This window comes from Impatiens glandulifera, chromosome 1 (assembly GCF_907164915.1).
Source record: "Impatiens glandulifera chromosome 1, dImpGla2.1, whole genome shotgun sequence".
NCBI classification, from domain to species: Eukaryota; Viridiplantae; Streptophyta; class Magnoliopsida; order Ericales; family Balsaminaceae; genus Impatiens; species Impatiens glandulifera.
The window spans coordinates 77076112-77096198 of record NC_061862.1 but is presented as its reverse complement, the minus strand read 5'-3'; the positions used below and the strand labels follow the sequence as shown (position 1 = coordinate 77096198).

Below are 20087 nucleotides of genomic sequence, written 5' to 3'. Positions count from 1 at the left end.
CAGCCGTGACAAACCCTCGGTCAGAACTTGATTGTGCTAGCAAGTTTTGGAATGGTCGGGACAATTTCTTTAGTGTTTTCCGAATACGCTTCCAACTACTCATCCTGAATGCATTTCATTAATAAATTTATGAATCTAACCACAATATATAATATTAATAAACATAATCTAACATGAATCAAAATATAATATATATCAAACCACATCTAACATAAATAATCATACTAATCAAATATAAATCAAACGAAAATGACTTTAATCCAAATGTAATATTACCAAACAATAACAAATCTAAATCTAACCATATAATTACCAAACAAATAATATAACATAACCAAACAAAATCATACATATATTTAACAAAATATAATCTAAACTAACCTAAAACTAAACTAAAACTAACCAATAACAAATATAAATATAACCTTATAACGTATATAAACAAATAAAATAAAATCTAACCTTGATTTGAATGGCGAGACGAAGGTGTTCCGTTGGCGGCGTCGGCGCGGGCGGAAGGAGAAGAGAAGAAGAAGAAGAAGAGAAGTAGGTGGAGGCGGCGCGGGCGAAAGAGAAATCGGAGAGAGAGAGGGAAAAGAGAAACGGCAGAAAGAAGAAGAGAAGAAGTAGGGTTTTTTTAATTAAAATAGGTCATTCCCAAAAGTTTTATGAAAACTTTCGGTTTTGAACCTGAGTCAAAACCGAAGGGTTATAAGAAAACCTTCAAAATTATACATTCCCAAATTTAGAATTATTTTTAAAAGTTTTGGGATGAATCAAAACTGAAGGTTTATTGGAAAACCTTCGCAATTAATCATTCTCAAACCTAGAATCATTTTTCATTTTTTTTAGGATGAGTCAAAACCGAAGGTTTATTGGAAAACCTTCACAATTAACAATTTCAGGAAAAGTAAAACCGAGAGTTATTAGAATAAGCTTCGCAATTACCCCATTTTCAACACTTATAATTATTTTGATTTTTTTGGGAAGGGCAAAACCGAAAGTTTTGCAAAAAACTTTCGAAAAAAATTTGTAAAACCAAAGGTTTTACATGACTCTCAGAATCTATTTTTAATAACGAAAGATTTGTTCCTCTCGGGATCATTTCCGAGAGTATATGAAAACCTTCGATAATGTATGTCGGTAAAGATCGTTTTTTACCAGTGTTATCACATTTGAAAATTAAACAAATTATTTTTATAAACATGTAATGATTTATCTCCCACATTTTTTTTGTTAATTTTTTATAATTTTATTTTTGTAATGTTAGAGGATGGTATGATTTGTAGCTTTATTTAAAATTTATATGTATATTAAAATAAGTCAAGAAAGAGAGAAGTGGTAGTGAGAAGGATTAAATATTTAGAATAAAAGATTTATGTGATTTTTTAATCTGAGTTAAGTGATTTATTTTGAATTGTTAGTTATATCAATTATATATTCATAGAATTATTAATATAAATTAACAATCTAAATTGATCTAATTGTTAAAATGTTCACTGTAATTATAATGACCAAGGTTTGAATCTCGTTAAATGAAAATTTAAAACAATGATAAAAATATATATATTTAAATATGTGGTTAAGATTGTTAGTTGACTGAAATAAGTCATGAAATTGGTAATGAGAGATCAATTAGGGATATGTGATGATTAAATATGTAAATGAGATGGTTGACCGAAGTGATGGTTAAGTGCAAAATGCTCAAAATGAAATAATGAGATTGATAATGAAAGGTTAATTGGGGATATGTGATAGTTAAATATGTAAATGAGATAGTTAATTGACGGAAGTGATGGTTGAGTGTTAAATGCTCGAAATTAGGTCACTAGACTAGTAATGAGATGTCAATTTGGAGATATTTGATGGTTAAATATGTGAATGAAATGGTTGGTTAGTGTAATGTTCGAAATGAGGTTACGAGATTGATAATAAAATTTCAAATGAGAGATATATGATGGTTAAATATGTGAATGAGATGGTTAATTGACTGGTCGATTGAATTGTATGTAGGTTTGCCGAAGTGAAGGTAAAAGAGATTAGTAATGATATTAGATGATTGTAAGTGTAAAATGCTCGAACTGAGAGTAAAAAACGTTAGTAATGTTTGAAGATAGTTGAGTGTAAATGTAAGGTCACGAGATTAAGTAATATATGAGGTACTGTTGGTAATCTTATCTCATAAAAATTACACGTAAATGATATATGAAAATAATACAATGATAATAAAACAAATACAACAGATTATTTAAGAAATGAAGAAAAATCTTCTCGTTTGCTCCGAGGCCTGTGGAATCACAGTTCCCTTAAAACAGTTTCACCGTCTCCCGTTTGTGCTGAAGAGTTTCGTCAGTGGCTGCTTTCCAGGGTACAACGGAACCTGCAATGATTTAGCACAGAAAAACCACTACAACAGCGAACTAGACAAAAGTACCTGAATCACAATCACCGGGTTTTGCACAAAAATGGTCGAGTCAAGAAACTCGAAGAACACTCACAAGAACACTCACAAGAACAAGGAAAGACTTTAGAATTCTAGAGAGATAAGTGATAAGATAATGTGTGGAGAGGAATACAATGTGAAGGGATATTTATAGTTGAAAATTAAACTCATAATCAATTCTTCAATTCTTTAATCCAACGGTCACTAATCCATCATCCATTCATCCAACGGTTATCGTTGCTTGCCTTTTCATCATCTTTGCAAGTTACATCCTACAATAAATATTTTGTAGTTTTTTTGGGGGAAAACAACTTAGTGTCATTTCATTAAAAAAACCCAAAAGAGGGGAAAAAAATACAAAAGTTTAAGATCGGATCTAGACAATTTCTAGATTTGACAATGAAACAATAATTGAATTACAGACAATAACAATAATCAATTAGCGCCTACAACGTTTTTACTTTTATTCTACTTGTGACCTTCTCAAACGAAATATCCCATATATGGCAGAGCTTTCTATTCTCTTCATTCCTTTCGATTCCTCTCCAGGATTGAATGAGTGCATTTCCATCTGAAGTTACATCTCTCCAAATATCTTCAGCGGTTCTACTTCTTCCACTGTGAGTTCTTGAATTTCTTTCTTTCCAAATATTGTAGATTACTGCTCTAAAGTAGCATTTCAACATACTTACATAGAAGGATCTTCCTTTTGCTTTATTCTTCATCCACTCTTGGATTTCTTCCCATATTCTTGGAAAGTTGATGATGTTCATGTTTGCAGCATACATCCTCCAAATTTGTATTACAAAAGAGCATTCCCCAAATAAATGGTTTATGCTTTCCTCAACTCTCGAACATAGGACACAGTTGATATCAGGAATGTTTATATATTTTCGAATTATGTCTTTTGTTGTCAACCTTTTCCTGTATACCAGCCAGAGAATAAATTGGTGACGAGGAATAATCTTTGGAGACCATACCACATTATGCCAATCTACCTCTTGTCCTCTTGTTCTAACAATTTCTCATGCCTTTCCTGTAATAAACTTCTCATTGCTTTCTGTTTTCCAGCTTATTTCATCATTATTTTCATTGAGTTGCTTCTGCCTCATTAGGTTTAGGATTCTATCACCTTCTGGAATACGCCTCAAAAGTGAATCACATCTACCTTCATATACGTCTCTAAATGAGTACTTGATGTATTCTCTTCTAACTCTGTTTCCTTGCATTTCTTCTTTGAATATAATGGGAATATTATCCAGCCAAGGATCATGCCAGAATAGTACCCCTCTTCCATTTCCAATTGTGGTTTTCACCATTTGAAAGGCATCTTTTCTTGTTTTTAGGATTTTCTTCAATGACCATGCCATTCTTTCGTTGATGCTTAGTGTCCAGATACTCTGCTCTTCTTTCATAAATCTTGTATGCACCCATTTGACCCATAGGGAGTCCACTTTTTGCTCCAACTCCCATAAGCTCTTGATGGTGAAGGCTTTGTTCCATTCAACACAACTTTTTATTCCTAGTCATCCTTCTTCTATGGGAGTGCAAACATCCTTCCATTTGACTTTTTTTCCTCCTCTGCCTTGTGTTCCCCATATGTAGTCTCTCATGATTCTATCGAGTTCAGCCATTACTTTCTTTGGGATGACTATCTGTTGTGCTCAGCAGCCAATAATTCCAAAAATGACTCTTTTAACGAGCTCGATTCTACCTGCATAAGACAATTTTTTCGTAACCTAACCCAAAACAGAATTTATAACCTTTTCTACAAGTTGTCTAAAGTGATTGTATCGGAGTTGTTTTGATGACACTGGTAGTTCACCTTCCTTGATTCCCATAATATTGAAAATGTTTTCTTTCCTTTCTTCATTAACCCCTCCATAGAAAACCTGACTTTTGTCCTCATTGATGTATAGACCTGTAATACTCGAAAAGATTGTTAGAGCTTCTTTGATTATACTAACAGATTCAACATCCGCATAAGCCACAAAAAATAGATCATCTGCAAAAACATATATGGGTTATTGCTTCTTCTTTGCAATACGGGTGAAATTTGAAATGATGACTTCTCATAAGCATTTTTAAAATGCAGTCAAGAATTTCCATTATTAAGACGAATAAGTAAGGAGATATAGGGTCTCCTTGCCTTACTCCCCTTTCACCTTTGAAAAAGCTTCCATGAATACCATTCACGCTCACAACAAAGTGAGGAGTGGAAACACATTGCATAATCCAATCAATGAAAATAATTGGAAAACCTGCAGCAAGGAGGAATTCGTGGATTGATCCCCATCTGATCGAGTCAAAAGCTTTTTTAATGTCAATTTTGAAAGCCACACACAATGGCAATTAACATCATTTGTTAATTGCCTTATTCAAGACATTTATGTTAATTGTAACAATTAACAAATTTAATTCACAATGAATTTCATGTGAATTTCATTTGGATGAAATTTCACCTTAATTTACATTTGAATTTCTTGTGAATTTCATTTGGATTAATTTCACTTTAATTCACATTTGAATTTCATGTGAATTTCATTTGGATTAATTTCACTTTAATTCACATTGAATTTCATGTGAATTTCATTTGGATTAATTTCACTTTAATTCACATTTGAATTTCATGTGAATTTCATTTGGATTAATTTCACACTTAATTCACATTTAAATTTGGTCTGAATTTCATTAGCCCAAATATCATTTCCATTTAATTAATGGAATTAGTTTAATTCCAACAATCCTCCACATTAATGGAAATTAAAAGATTAACCCGGTGAAAGGTTCAATAGTTGAATTTTACATAGGATAGGTAGGTGTAACCCTTTGAACATTCCCTTATGAAAGTATATAACTTTACTAGTCGATCAGTAGGCTCGATGTCCTTGAACTATTCTGCCTTTTGTGTAAACGATTACACACTTTCACATAAAATTCTTCCTGATACATGTCAATTCTCATGATTGTGTTCGTTTTGGCCATGAACACTCGCCTGGTTCAGTGAGTGGGTCTAGAATTGAGCCGTGCAATTCTTTCGAAGAGGCCCCACTTCTCTCTCACATAGGTGATCTCTTTATTCATAAAGAATCATTAAAAGCCTGTGTGCTTATCCTTTCCCGAAATGCTATTTTATCGTAAGATTTTTACCCATAGCAATCTACCAAGTTTAGTACAATTAGGTTGTCCCATTGAACCTAGTTCTTGGGATCTCCAGTCATCATAGGTTGGGTTTCCCTTCATACTAACTTATTGTAGGCTTAAGTCCAATTCCTTGTGAGGACTTTAACACCAACTCTCTATTTAACCCTTTGGTTAGCGGATCCGCAATATTATCTTTTGATTTTACGTAATCAATTGAGATAATTCCAGTAGAGAGTAATTGTCTAATGGTATTATGTCTACGACGTATATGTCTAGACTTACCATTATACATATGACTCTTAGCTCGTCCAATCGTAGATTGACAATCACAATGAATAGAAATTGCTGGTACGGGCTTAGACCATATTGGAATATTTTCTAAGAATAGACGTAGCCATTCAGCTTCTTCACCACATTTGTCAAGAGCTATAAATTCAGATTCCATCGTGGATCTAGCAATAACAGTTTGTTTAGAAGATTTCCAAGATATAGCTGCACCTCCAAGTGTAAATACATATCCACTTGTTGACTTAGAGTCTTTCATATCTGAAATCCAATTAGCATTAGTGTACCCTTCGATAACAGCAGGATGTCTCGTGTAGTGCAGACCATAATCACGAGTATTTCTTAAATACCTAAGTAATCGTACAATGGCTTTCCAATGATTATTACCCGGATTACTCGTGTATCTACTTAGTTTGCTTACTGCATAGACTATATCTGGTCTTGTACAATTCATTAAGTACATTAGACTCTCAATTATTCGAGAATATTCTAATTGAGATACACTCTCTCCGCGATTTTTAGATAGATGTTGACTCGTATCTATCGGAGTCTTAGCCAATGCAGAATCATCATTGTTAAAATTTTCGAGGATTTTATCCACATAATTTGATTGACTTAGAACTATCCCTTCTGATGTTCTAATCACTTTGATTCCAAGAATCACATCAGCCAATCCCATATCTTTCATGTCAAATTTTGAATTTAACATATCTTTAGTGGATTTAACCATTTTATCATCACTTCCAATGATAAGTATGTCATCTACATAAAGACATAAAATGACGTAACCATGTTTTGTATCTGTAATATAAATACATTTATCACATTCATTCATCTTAAATCCACTTGAGATCATAGCATGATCAAATTTCTCATGCCATTATTTTGGAGCTTGTTTTAAGCCATACAATGACTTAACTAATTTACAAACTTTATTTTCTTGCCCTTGAGAAGAAAACCTTTGAGGTTGATCTATGTAAATTTCTTCTTCCAAGTCTCCATTTAAGAAAGCTGTTTTTACGTCCATTTGATGAACTTCTAGATTGCGCAAAGAAGCAATCGCAAGAATCAATCGAATAAAAGTTATTCTCGTAACTGGAGAATATGTATCAAAATAATCAAGACTTTCTCGTTGGCGATATCCTTTTACCACCAGTCTTGCCTTATATTTATCAATTGATCCATCAGCTTTCATTTTCCTTTTGAAAATCCATCGGCAACCTAGTGGTTTATTTCCCGGAGGCAGATCCACTAGTTCCCATGTATGGTTTTGCAAGATAGATTCTATCTCACTATTAATTGCCTCTTTCCATTGAGGCCCTTCAGATGAGTTAATTGCCTCATTATACGTTTGAGGTTCACTTTCCATCATGAAAGTAATAAAATCTGGACCAAATGATTTTTCGGTTCTAGCTCGTTTACTTCGTCTAAGTTCAACCTCAACTTCATTTTCCTTTTCTTGTTCATCTAGTTCAAGAAATCTTTTTGGAGAACGTTGTTCTTCATTAGACTTATATGGAAGTACATGTTCAAAGAACGATGCATTTCTCGATTCCATTATCGTATTCTTATGAATATCCGGAATGTCCGATTTAAACACAAGAAAACGATAAGCACTACTGTTATGTGCATATCCAATAAATATACAATCAACAGTTTTTGGTCCAACTTTCACCTTTTTAGGTAATGGTACGGCTACCTTAGCTAGACACCCCCACATTCGTAAGTATTCATATGATGATTTTCTTTCATGCCATAATTCATATGGACTCTTATCTAGCTTCTTTCGTGGAACTTTATTTAAAAAGTAATTAGCTGTCAAAATAGTTTCTCCCCACATGTTATGTGGTAGACCAGAACTTAATAGAAGTGAATTCATCATTTCTTTTAATGTTCTATTTTTTCTCTCAGCCATACCATTTTGCTGAGGAGAATAAGGTGTTGTCGTCTCATGAATTATACCATGTTGAGCACATAGCTCGGCAAAAGGTGATTCATATTCACCTCCTCTATCACTTCTTAACACCTTGATCTTTTTATCAAGTTGGTTTTCAACCTCATTTTTATAGAGAGTGAATTTCTCTATGGCTTCATCTTTACTTTTAAGAATATACACATAACAATATTTTGTGTTATCATCAATAAAAGTAATGAAATATTTTCCTCCACCACGTGTTGGTGTTCCTTTTAAATCACTCACATCTGTATGAATTAAATCAAGCGGTTTATTACTTCTTTCAACGTTTCGAAAGGATGATCTCGTCAATTTCGCTTCAACACAAATTTCACACTTGTGTTTCTTATTAATTTCGAATGTAGGTATACTATTCAGTTTTATTAATCGATGCATCGAATCATAATTAATATGACCTAGTCTACCATGTTATAAAATGGAAGACTCCAACAAATAAATACAAGACTTATTCTTTTTATTCATACTTGGCTTAACTGCCATTACATTTAGCTTAAAAAACCCATCAGTAGCATAACCTCTACCTACAAACATTCCACCTTTGGATAAAATAATTCTATCCGACTCAATCACAATTCTAAAACCATGCTTACTTAGAAGAGATCCGGATATCAAATTTTTCCGAATCTCTGGAACATACAACACATTAGTTAAAGTTAAATCTTTCCCTGAAGACAACTTTAACACCACTTTTCCTTCACCTTGTATGTCAGAAGTGGCAGAATTCCCCATGAACATCTTTTCACCATTCTTCACTTCTTCGAGGCTTGAAAATACTTCTTTGTTGAAGCAAACATGTCTTGTAGCTCCTGTATCAACCCACCACTCTCGTGGATTAGATCCCACCAAGTTAACCTCAAATATCATCGCACATAGATCCATGTCCGATAATCCTTGAGTCAAGTTAGCCTCTCGAACTCTTCTCGGCTTCTTGCAATCGGAAGATCTATGGCCCATGCCATTGCAATTGAAACACTTGCCCGTGAACTTCTTAGAGATTCCTCCTTTAGGATTAAGGCTTCGGTTTTTGACAAAAGAATTGTGTTTCTTCTTGTCTTTACCATGCTCAACCACATTTGCTTTAGCCACATGTTGACTAAAGTATTTCTTTGAGGCGCTTTTATCTTCCTCTTCAATGCGTAGACGAATCACCAATTCTTTTACGTTCATCTCCTTTCGCTTGTGCTTAAGGTAGTTCTTGAAATCGTTCCAAGACGGTGGCAACTTCTCAATAATAGCAGCCACTTGGAAAGTTTCTCCCAAATTTATGCCCTCAGCATAAATTTCGTGCAAAATAACTTGGATCTCTTGAACTTGTTTAATGACTGGTCTTGAATCTACCATTTTGTAGTCCAAAAATCGACCGACCATAAACTTTTTTGCACCCACATCTTCTGTTTTGTACTTACGTTCAAGAGATTGTCATAGTTCTTTGGCCGTATTCTTTTCACTGTACACATTGTACAATGAATCTGATAAACCATTCAGCACGTAATTTCTACATAAGAAATCTGAATGGTGCCAAGCATCAATGGCCGAAGCCGCTTGCACATCAACTTTCGGATGCACGTTTGCATCTGACGATGAAGCGACGTTTGGCTCATCGATTTTTGGAGTGGGAGGATCCTCCGTGAGGAATCGCGCAAGACTTAGGATCGTGAGGTAGAAGAACATCTTCTGCTGCAATCTCTTAAAGTTTGAGCCATCAAACTTTTCTGGCTTATCCAGATGGTTAGCTGGAACCGGCATCCTCATGTTAAAAGTAGGTGTTTCGGTAGTCATTTCTGAAACAAAACCAGAAACGTGTAAGAATCTGAGATAAGTAATATTTGAGACTGTTTTAAGATTGTTGGTAATCTTATCTCATAAAAATTACACGTAAATGATATATGAAAATAATACAATGATAATAAAACAAATACAACAGATTATTTAAGAAATGAAGAAAAATCTTCTCGTTTGCTCCGAGGTCTGTGGAATCACAGTTCCCTTAAAACAGTTTCACCGTCTCTCGTTTGTGCTGGAGAGTTTCGTCGGTGACTGCTTCCCAGGGTACAACGGAACCTGCAATGATTTAGCACAGAAAAACCACTACAACAGCGAACTAGACAAAAGTACCTGAATCACAATCACCGGGTTTTGCACAAAAATGGTCGAGTCAAGAAACTCGAAGAGCACTCACAAGAACAAGGAAAGACTTTAGAATTCTAGAGAGAGAAGTGATAAGATAATGTGTGGAGAGGAATACAATGTGAAGGGATATTTATAGTTGAAAATTAAACTCATAATCAATTCTTTAATCCAACGGTCACTAATCCATCATCCATTCATCCAACGGTTATCGTTGCTTGCCTTTTCATCATCTTTACAAGTTACATCCTACAATAAATATTTTGTAGTTACAATGGCAATTAACATCATTTGTTAATTGCCTCATTCAAGACATTTATGTTAATTGTAACAATTAACAAATTTAATTCACAATGAATTTCATGTGAATTTCATTTGGATGAAATTTCACCTTAATTTACATTTGAATTTCATGTGAATTTCATTTGGATTAATTTCACTTTAATTCACATGTGAATTTCATGTGAATTTCATTTGGATTAATTTCACTTTAATTTACATTTGAATTTCATGTGAATTTCATTTGGATTAATTTCACTTTAATTCACATTTGAATTTCATGTGAGTTTCATTTAGATTAATTTCACACTTAATTCACATTTAAATTTGGTGTGAATTTCATTAGCCCAAATATCATTTCCATTTAATTAATGGAATTAGTTTAATTCCAACCGGTACATTAGGGGAAAATGATATTGGTGTGATTAAATAAGATTGTTGGTTAACTGAAGTGAGGGTAAAAGAGATTTGGTAATATTATAAGAGTATATAGTTTGTTAATTTGATAGTGTAAAGTATGATGATTATAAGAGTGTGATTTGTTGATTATATAAATAGAAATATGATGATTATATATGTATAGTTTGTTGATTATATATCATTTAATTTGTTAATTGTTTATGAAGCATGTCCTAATGGTTCAAATATAATTACAAATTCAGGAATTGCATTTAAAATAGAAGGTTAACGAATACTACATATATAAGTGCATAAAAAAATTGCATGTGTTCTTCCTCCTCCATTGAATCCAACCATTCGTGTTAAATCTCAGACAACACCATCAAATCTTTCTCCTTGTGTTCATTCTTCTCCTTCTCGAACAGCCCTATCGAGTCTAAGTGTTCATGTTCCTCCTCGGACAGCATCAACGAATCTCGCTTATCATGTTCCTCCTTCTCCTTGAACAACCCTCTATAATTCAATTGCTCGTGTTCCTCCTCAGACAGTACTGTCGATTCTCATTTATCGTGTTCTTCCTCCTCCTCAGACAGTCCCATCGAATTTAATTGCTCGTATTTCTCTTCCTCCTACTCCTCCTTGGACAACACTATCAAATTCAACTACCAGTGTTCTTTCATGTCCAAACCGATTTTACTAAAAAAATCAATATCGATAACAAGTAATGTTGCAGGCTAAACCTCTTTATCAAATGTATTGAAGATTGATGTCACTCAATCATATAATGGAGTCCCAAATTATGAAGTTTAAAAGAAGATATTCGAAATCTAAATTAACCTAATAAGGAGTCTCAATTTGACCATTCTACTCGTTTGGGTATGTGGTTTCTATTTGGATTTTTTCATGTTTTTTTTTTAATATTTTGTTTGATAATTTGTTAAAAAAAGTTATGTTTTGGGGTTAATATATCAAAATAATTTTCTTTTTTTGGTTGGTTAATAAAGAGTAATTTTGGTATTTTAATATATAGATGGATTGATGGTTAGATTTTAGGTAAAAAATATTTAAAATATCTTAAAAACATAAAAATCAAACAAGCTCTAAGGCTAGTTTTCAACCTAAAAAGAAAAGAAAAGAAAAGAATTCTTAATATGATTAAAAGTATCTAAACTATTAGTAAATAAACTGAATCTAAAATTGAGTTATTAGACAAATAGTTATAGTGTTGATTGTCTCCTTATCTTTTCCATGTATCTAACACTAAATTAGTCAACTTTGTGAAGACCTGTTTGGTAAGAGAAACAGGAAAAGATACCAATTAAGATCATCCCCATAAAGGAATAATATCCCAAATCCCAACAAAACAAACAGGTCCAAACAATCAGCGTGCATACATAAATTCAATTATCAAACTTTTTCTCACACACACACACACACACAAAATGCCAAGCACACGCACCTCTTCATCTCTATTTTTTTTATTTTTCTTTTGTCTAGTTTGATTCTACAATTCCATCCTAATTAGTCACAATGGTTAATAAATTATTCAATCATTTAAACTAATAAGTTGAACCAAACAAGCCTAACAATATTTTCTCTATTTTTTATTATTATTATTTTTTTTTTGAATAAACTGTTTACCAAATAACCTACACCAAATAAACTAAATATTATAATTACTAAATTGAATCAAACTAACCCCTTTTTATGTTTGTTGACCACTTTTTTTTACATATTTTGTAAGTTTTTTTTTGTTGTTATAAAACATAGTTTTGTATGTCCCAATAAAGTACAAGTGAGCGTGTTTTAATGCCCTTTTCTTTTTTATCTCTCTTTTACATTCTTTTTCTACCTTTTAAAATTTCAAATTATTCATTATCTATAACACAATTCATCATTTAATTTAATCATAAGAATAAAGCTTATTATTACCCATTAACTTAATGGGTCTCATCATTACCCATATACTGTACTATTCGTTCAAAATTTATCTTAGACCTTGTTTAATTGAATTACTATAATTTTATTTTATATTTAAAATTTAATTTGTATAATTAAAAATAAATAAATATGATAACATAAGCTACTTGAATGAGGTCAAATTAATTATTTTTATCAACATATCATGATTCTTTTCTTAAAATTGCTTAGGTAAATGATATAAACGAGAGATAAACACGACAAAAACATTACAAAAAATGAAAGAAAAATATTAAAAAAAAACACATAACACAAAATAGTTCACTAATAATCAAACAAAAATAAATAAATTTTAACGAGCAAATTTTAAAAAGACTAATGAGTTTTCAACTTCCCTAACTGATTTACCCAATAAAATATTTCCGTTTGTCATCATAATATAATTATAAAATTATTTCAATATTCTTATTTAATACAATTTTTTTTTTGTTAAATAAAAACTAGTTATTAGTTTGACCAAATAAGAATGCAAAATAGGTTTCCCAATTTGAAAGCAAAACCATTGTCAATCATAATAATTAAAATATCTCATTCATTATATATATAACTTACATGGAAAGTAAAATAAAATAAAAGACATAATCTCATAATTATTTCCATTTTATAGCCACAAAACTCAATATAATTAATAATGACCATTTTAACAGCTTTAGTCCAGATAACAAAATTAATTTAAAAACAAATAAAATAGAAAGAAATATTTTTTAAAAATAATGTATAAGATTTTGTCCAAAAATGTTTAATTATTTTCAAAAACAAATTAGATAATTATAACTATATAAGTAATTTATTTGAGTAGACTCAATCCCACCAAATGAATGCTTCTTCTTCATTTCTCCTTTTTCAATTTCTCAATTTTCTCTCTCTAAACAGAGAAGAAGAAGATCGAGTATTCATCTAGATCCATAAGGAAGAAGACGAAGAACAGATCGAATTGTTGATATTATAGAGTTCTGCAATCATAAACAGTTGAAAAATCACTATTATTGTTTGGTAAATGAAGTGCAAGAAGCACTCAATCGATTACAGTAGCAATATCGGCGTTTGCGCTACTTGTCTCCGGGAACGGTTATTCAATCTCATCGCCGCTAAGAACAGAGATGATCGCGGCGGAGGATCAGAATCGCAACCGTCTCCCTTAGTATTTCCTCGTTCCGTCTCGCCTTACGGATGTCGACGAAGTTCGAATGATAACGATTTGATCATTAATCATCGTCAGTTGAATCACAGCTTATCCGATCAACGATTCTTCTCAACTCCACAGATATGGTCGAGTAATGATCGCGACGGGATGAGAAACGAGATGAAGAAGAAGAAGAAAAGTCGATTTTCAATCTTCGCTAGGTTGTTCAGATCTAAATCGGAGAAAATCGGAATGGATCCTAGGGTTTCAATTTCCAATAATTCTGGTGATTCATCTTCATCTCCTTCCTGGTTCACTACTATGCTTTCTTATAACAATAAGAAGAAATCGAAACTATTCTCCTTCGATGAATCAACATCTCACGGCGGAGGAGGCGTTTCTCGTAAAAGTAAAACAAGTCGTTATCATCGAGATCGAGGAATGTCACCTGTAAGTGGTCCAGAAATCGACGATGATTGTTGTGATAGATCAAGCGGTTACTCATCTGAATCGTCTAATCATGTATACAAGATGACGCCGGTGAAGGCGGCTGAATCGGTCCGGCGAGGCGGCGGTGGAGGACGTCCGAGTCATTCGAGAAACTTGTCAGGTTTAACCTTCTGTTTGAGTCCTTTAGTTAGGGCGAGTCCGAGTAGACAGTGGAATCAGAAAGGAATGTCAATGTCGACGACGGAAATGATGCACGGCGGCGGCGGCGGCGATAATAGACCGCCGGCGGCGAAGCCTTATCTTTCGACGGCGGCATCTTTCTGTTCGAATAGATCGAGAAAACTTGCTGATTTTGGAAGGTTGAATCATAAAAACCATTAATTGCATTGAATATGACTGAGTCATGAAAAAGATTGATCGAACGAAGAAGAAGAAGAAGAGATGAAAAGTACGGTTTTACCCTCCTATGATTTCTTCATTTTACTTGATATAGTATAAAATTTGAAAATGAAAATATTTTGTTAAAATGTTTGTCTCCTTCTTTACTTGTTACCTGTAAATCTGCAATTCATAATGTTTGTTTCTTACCTTTAAGATTCCATTTATTATTATTTATAGAAAATTACTATTTTGTTAATTACTTTCTTAAAAAAAATTATTTTGTTTCACAATACAAAATAGTATTTTGAGAACTATTTGAACCTTTTTTATTTATTTTTTTAAATTAATTAGTTTGAATTTTATTCAATAAGGACACCACTCTTTATATCAAATATAAAAAATAGCATTTTTTACTGTTTAGGTTTTTTTTTCAAATCTATAAAATGTCCGGTATCTTATTTTTTATGTTTTAGTCTTTTAATTATTTTTTCATGTTTTTAAATAAATTTAGTGACGTTTTGAAAGTATTTTTTAAATTGAATATTTTTTTAGATTTACACGTTTTAATTTGTCGAAATTAGTTTTAGTAAATAAAAAAAATGTGTAATCGGAGTAAAATTCATATCGAAAAGAGGACAATAAGTTCTTTCAAAGTTGACTATTTGACCCTCTATTTAGGGCTTAAGGGTGTTCTAGAAATGTCTGTGATCGAGTAAATAGCTCTACATACGACTTATGAATTTGTGCATATTTGTGTTTTAATTAGATATTTTTCGAAACATACGTGTTTAAAATTGTCGAATGCGGTTGTAATGCCTTAAAAATATGTAATGTGTACAATAATTGAATTTTTTTGAAAAATTAGCTAATTACTATTTTGTTTTTACAAATTTAGTAGAGTAAATAAGAAATAAAAATACTTTGTTCGATAGAAGTTTATTCGTTTGTGAAAAATCTTAAATGACTAAAATTTTGTTAATTGAAAGTCTATAAGACAAAATTCGAGTCTCATCCCATAAAACAACCCAAGTTCAAACCAAGAAAGCAGTTAAATCACATAAAAAATAGTAAATAATTAAAAGTCAAATGTTATCCTAACTTTAAAAACGTTTTAAATTAAACTAGGTGGGTAGTGATTCTATAATTATGTTATTTTTTTTCAAACAAAAAATTTGATTCCAAAATCTATTTTTAAGTGCTAAACTTAAATTGACGGAGAAGATGATTCCAAACAAAAATAATAATAAACAAAAGAAAATAGGCATATAATATTTCTCCTAGGAACATAGTAGAAGTCTATGATAAAATATAACATTAAAAAATAGATATTAATATTTATTGTGACATAGACCAATCAACATATTTAAACAATTGAATTAAATTTATCAGCTTAAAAAGGTTGAATCATAAATTTGATTATCCATAAAAATGAATGGATTTATTTCGAGATTTTAACAAATATTTACCAAATTTAAAGACAAAGTAATAGTTTAATTCCTAAAACTTGTATGGGTCCTAGTGAAGTAACTTTTTTTAATGGACGGTCAGAAAAGTAGGGCACACACAATCTAAGGTGGGCTGCTTTCCAGGGGAAAAAAGAAGAAGACATATAATTTTAGTACGGTCATATAACGGTTAAAAGAACAAAATTGAATTTTTGAATATTATACATTTTTACTTATGTAATGGTTGGTAAACTAAATTTCTAACCAAACATGACCAAATTAACCCTTATGATTAAACCATTTATTTATATTAAGACATTAATAACCCCTTAAATGACAAGTGTTTTAGAATTTAAAATTCAAATAATTGAATGATATAGATGAGGCTAGGGCCCGGTAATTTTACACCCGAAAATACTATCCAAATAAGGTTAGAGTCATGTATTTTTTTGTTTGGGTCAAAATTAGGATGACATGTTTAACCTAATTAAAAAATATTTCAAAATTGGGTCGACCTGAAATGACTCAAAGTAGGTCTGATAACACTTTTACAAGTTTCTTTTGTTTAATTTTGTACTTTTTTTCCTACTCACTCACTCAATTTTTTTTTTTTAAATTTTTTTGTAAACAAATATTTTTATTTTGTGTTGATGTCATTTTAATTTGAAATAGAAATATGTGAATTAATTAATTGGGTTGAGTTTGAGTTGAGTTAGGTAAATCGGGTCAATCGGGTCGTGTTCGAGTCAATCACAAATAAATAAATCATATTCATGTTAGAGATTTTGATACAAATTACTAAATATGACAGATTCGTATTAGTATTACTCGACAGGTTAACCCGTCAACCCAAACCCGCCAAAACGAACCATTTGAACCAATTAGTCTCAAAAGATTATCATTATCTAAATAAAATCTCCACACGATTTGAATAGAAAATCAGATACTAAAACCACCGTTCAAAGTATTCTAGACATTTAAATAAAACAAATATTGGGAGATGATTATAATTTTTTCATATTTTTATATAAGAAACAGTACTATTATAGTGGACTTCTAAGATCAATCATTAATGTCTTTATAAGTGGGATATTGGCTGTTGAGAATTAAATCTAAGTTAACATGTTAGGTGCTCTCATGAGGGTCTTCTATGAAATAGTGATATCTTATCGTAACATTTTTCTTTTTTATCCTCGATTTCGAGAATCTTATATGAATAAGCGTATCATATTCTCCGACAACTCTTTATTTATTTTTGGTATCGGGTAATCATCGAAAATTCATTGGCTTAGCTTAATTTCTATTTGAGAATTTTTCAGCTAGATATGCTTGTCGAGTTGAGAAATTAATGGAGTCTTCCATATGCAAAAGGAAAGTGAATGACAAATTCAGCACTACTTTCAAGTGCTCACCATTCAACTTTTAGTTTTTTTTGCTTTATGTTTACATCAAAGACAATTTTCAAATTGACCTTTATTTTAAAAATATTATATAGTTGGTATCTATTACTAGTGTTTTCGAAAATACAAAATGTTAGTATTATGGCTGGTTTGGTTTGAACGTTACTCTCGAGATAGTTGGAGTTAGAATTGAATTTGAACGAAAAAATATTATTAAGGTGTTTTAGAAATTTTATCTCATATAAATCAATAATTGAATTCGATAATTAACAATAATTGTATACATGTTATTTGGTTTAAACCTAAATCTGGGTGTTTCCAAATTACACATTTTATATAGGGAGAGAGAGAGAGGTGAAATGTCATTTTTATGTAATAATATCTTAAATTTTTTATTTTATTTTTTATGTTCTGTCTGAGAATTTAACCCGTGATGTTTTATCTGAGTTAAATCACCATTAAAAAAGTTATCCATTTAAATTTGGTAACACTAGAAGTGGATTCCAAACAAAGCTTGATCAATTTCATTTACTTTGCTTTGGGGATGAGATTCAATGATTGTGCTTTATTAGTTTATGGCTTCCATTCATCATTGGGTTGAATTTATGCTCTATTTTTACACACTAAAATAATTATATAAACCCTTCAAATATTTCCATATTTTAATATTAGCTCTCAAATCTTTAAATCTAATTTATACCCCTAAAAAAGTTTTATACACCTTTGAAAACACTCAATTCTTTAAAAAAAAATAAAAATTATTAGGTAATTTAGAAGGTTTTATATTTTTAAAAGTGAGTGATCTCAAAGCTGTAGAGATAATAATCAAATTAGATTAAAAAAAACTATTGCATAAAATCAAATGAGTATATATATAATATTTTTTTAGGAGATAACAATCTAGCTAATTTACTTTAAAGATTTAGTTTTGAGAATTTATATAAGAATTATGAATATACTGTTCGGATGACAATGAAGTGGGAAGTTGACTTATCATTTTGGCATTTTATACTTTTATATTTATATCATTTATGTTTATTTTGAATTTGAGAAATTTTAGTGGAATATTATTTATACAATTTCTCAAGAAAATATATATTTTTCTATGATAACTTTTTTTTTATATAGTTTAATATGTTAAAAATTCATATTAATATAAATAACTTTTTATAATTATTAATAGATTAATAGATTTTTAAAATTATATATATTTTTTAAATATATAATTTAATATTATATATTAAGTTTGTTATTTATATTTATATATATATATATATATATTTATACTTTAATATATACATTTTTATTTAATATATAAAAATAAAGTGAAAAAAATTAAATATAATTTTTTAAACTAGTTTTCTCTCATTCTCTTTAATAATCTATTCTTTTCTAATCACTCTAAAATTAAAAAAATAATTTTCAGTAATAATAGTTATTTAAACTAAAATAATAAGTATTAAAAACATTAACTCATTAATTTATTATGATAAACTAGCATTTAGCCCGTGCATTTGCACGAGTAATAATATAAAAATCATGAAAAAAAATTACGGATAACATTTTTTGACATCTTTTAACCGTTTTAAGTTTATGGGTGAGTCAACCCATAATCCAACCCAAGTATCTATTTACTCAACATCATTATATATTAGTTAGTTAAAAAGTTGAACTTATATTAATATTAAAACGTCCCGCGTTTATCAAATTTGGTGTTGATTTTAAAATATAAAGTCTTTGTAGCCTAGTTGGTTAAAGAGTTGTACTTATTTTGTTAGGTTGCAAGTTTGAAACATACCTCTAGCATTTTTAATTTTATTTTTAACCGTTTTAAATTTAAAAACGGGTCAACCCACAATCCGACCCAAGTATCCAAATTAACCACAGCTCTCGACCCGGCAATCCGGACACTTTAAAAATTAAGCATCATTATATATATATAGATTTATGTTCTAGTTTTCACCTTTTAAGATATTCAATACAAAAATATTTGTGTTCACTATCATCTCCATTTTATCACAAAGTTTGGAAATACCAAAACCAAACATTCACTTAGTATAAGATTTATAAAAATTACTAATTCCTTCCTTCTCATTAAAAAAATATTCAAATTTCTAGAAGTTTAACCTAATTTAAACCAGAAAAATATAGATTTTAATTCACATCATTTTTTTTTATCATTTACTTAATTTAAAATTAGACAAGAGATAAATTATTAATTACTAATATGATTAAAGATAAATACAATTCAAATCACCAACTACTAATATTTAAGGAAAAAAACAATAAAATTGAATAATTAGCACAATGTGCTAATATAAAAGAGAAAAACTAATATCCTCCATTAAAAAAAATAAAAATAAAAAATTTACATATTTTGTGTAGTTGATTGATCTTCTAATAAACCATATAAAAAATGATCGGAATTGATAAAGTATTAAATAAATAAGAGAAGTTATTTATTTATCTCCTATTAATTAGGCTAAATATAATAACCAATTCCTATATTTTTTTCTATTTCTCTATTACTATTACAAATAGATAAACTATTGTAAAGATTATTCATTCAATCAATAATATTATTTCAATCTTTCTCTTCAAAAACTCAATCAAATAGTTCTTGTTTATTTTATTAATTCGAGAAATTTAACTTGGT

General features: G+C 30.5%; 1 protein-coding gene across 1 annotated transcript; it reads left to right on the top strand.

The window, feature by feature from the left end:
• The first annotated feature begins 13629 nt into the window (after window positions 1-13629).
• On the top strand, window positions 13630-14586 carry LOC124933059. Its single transcript, XM_047473788.1, has one exon. The coding sequence runs from the start codon at window positions 13630-13632 to the stop codon at window positions 14584-14586; it is 957 nt and encodes a 318-aa protein (XP_047329744.1).
• Window positions 14587-20087: the final 5501 nt, after the last annotated feature.

Coding starts and splice junctions, on each gene's coding strand:
- LOC124933059 (XM_047473788.1), top strand. CDS start 13,630: ATGAAGTGCAAGAAGCACTCAATCGATTACAGTAGCAATATCGGCGTT.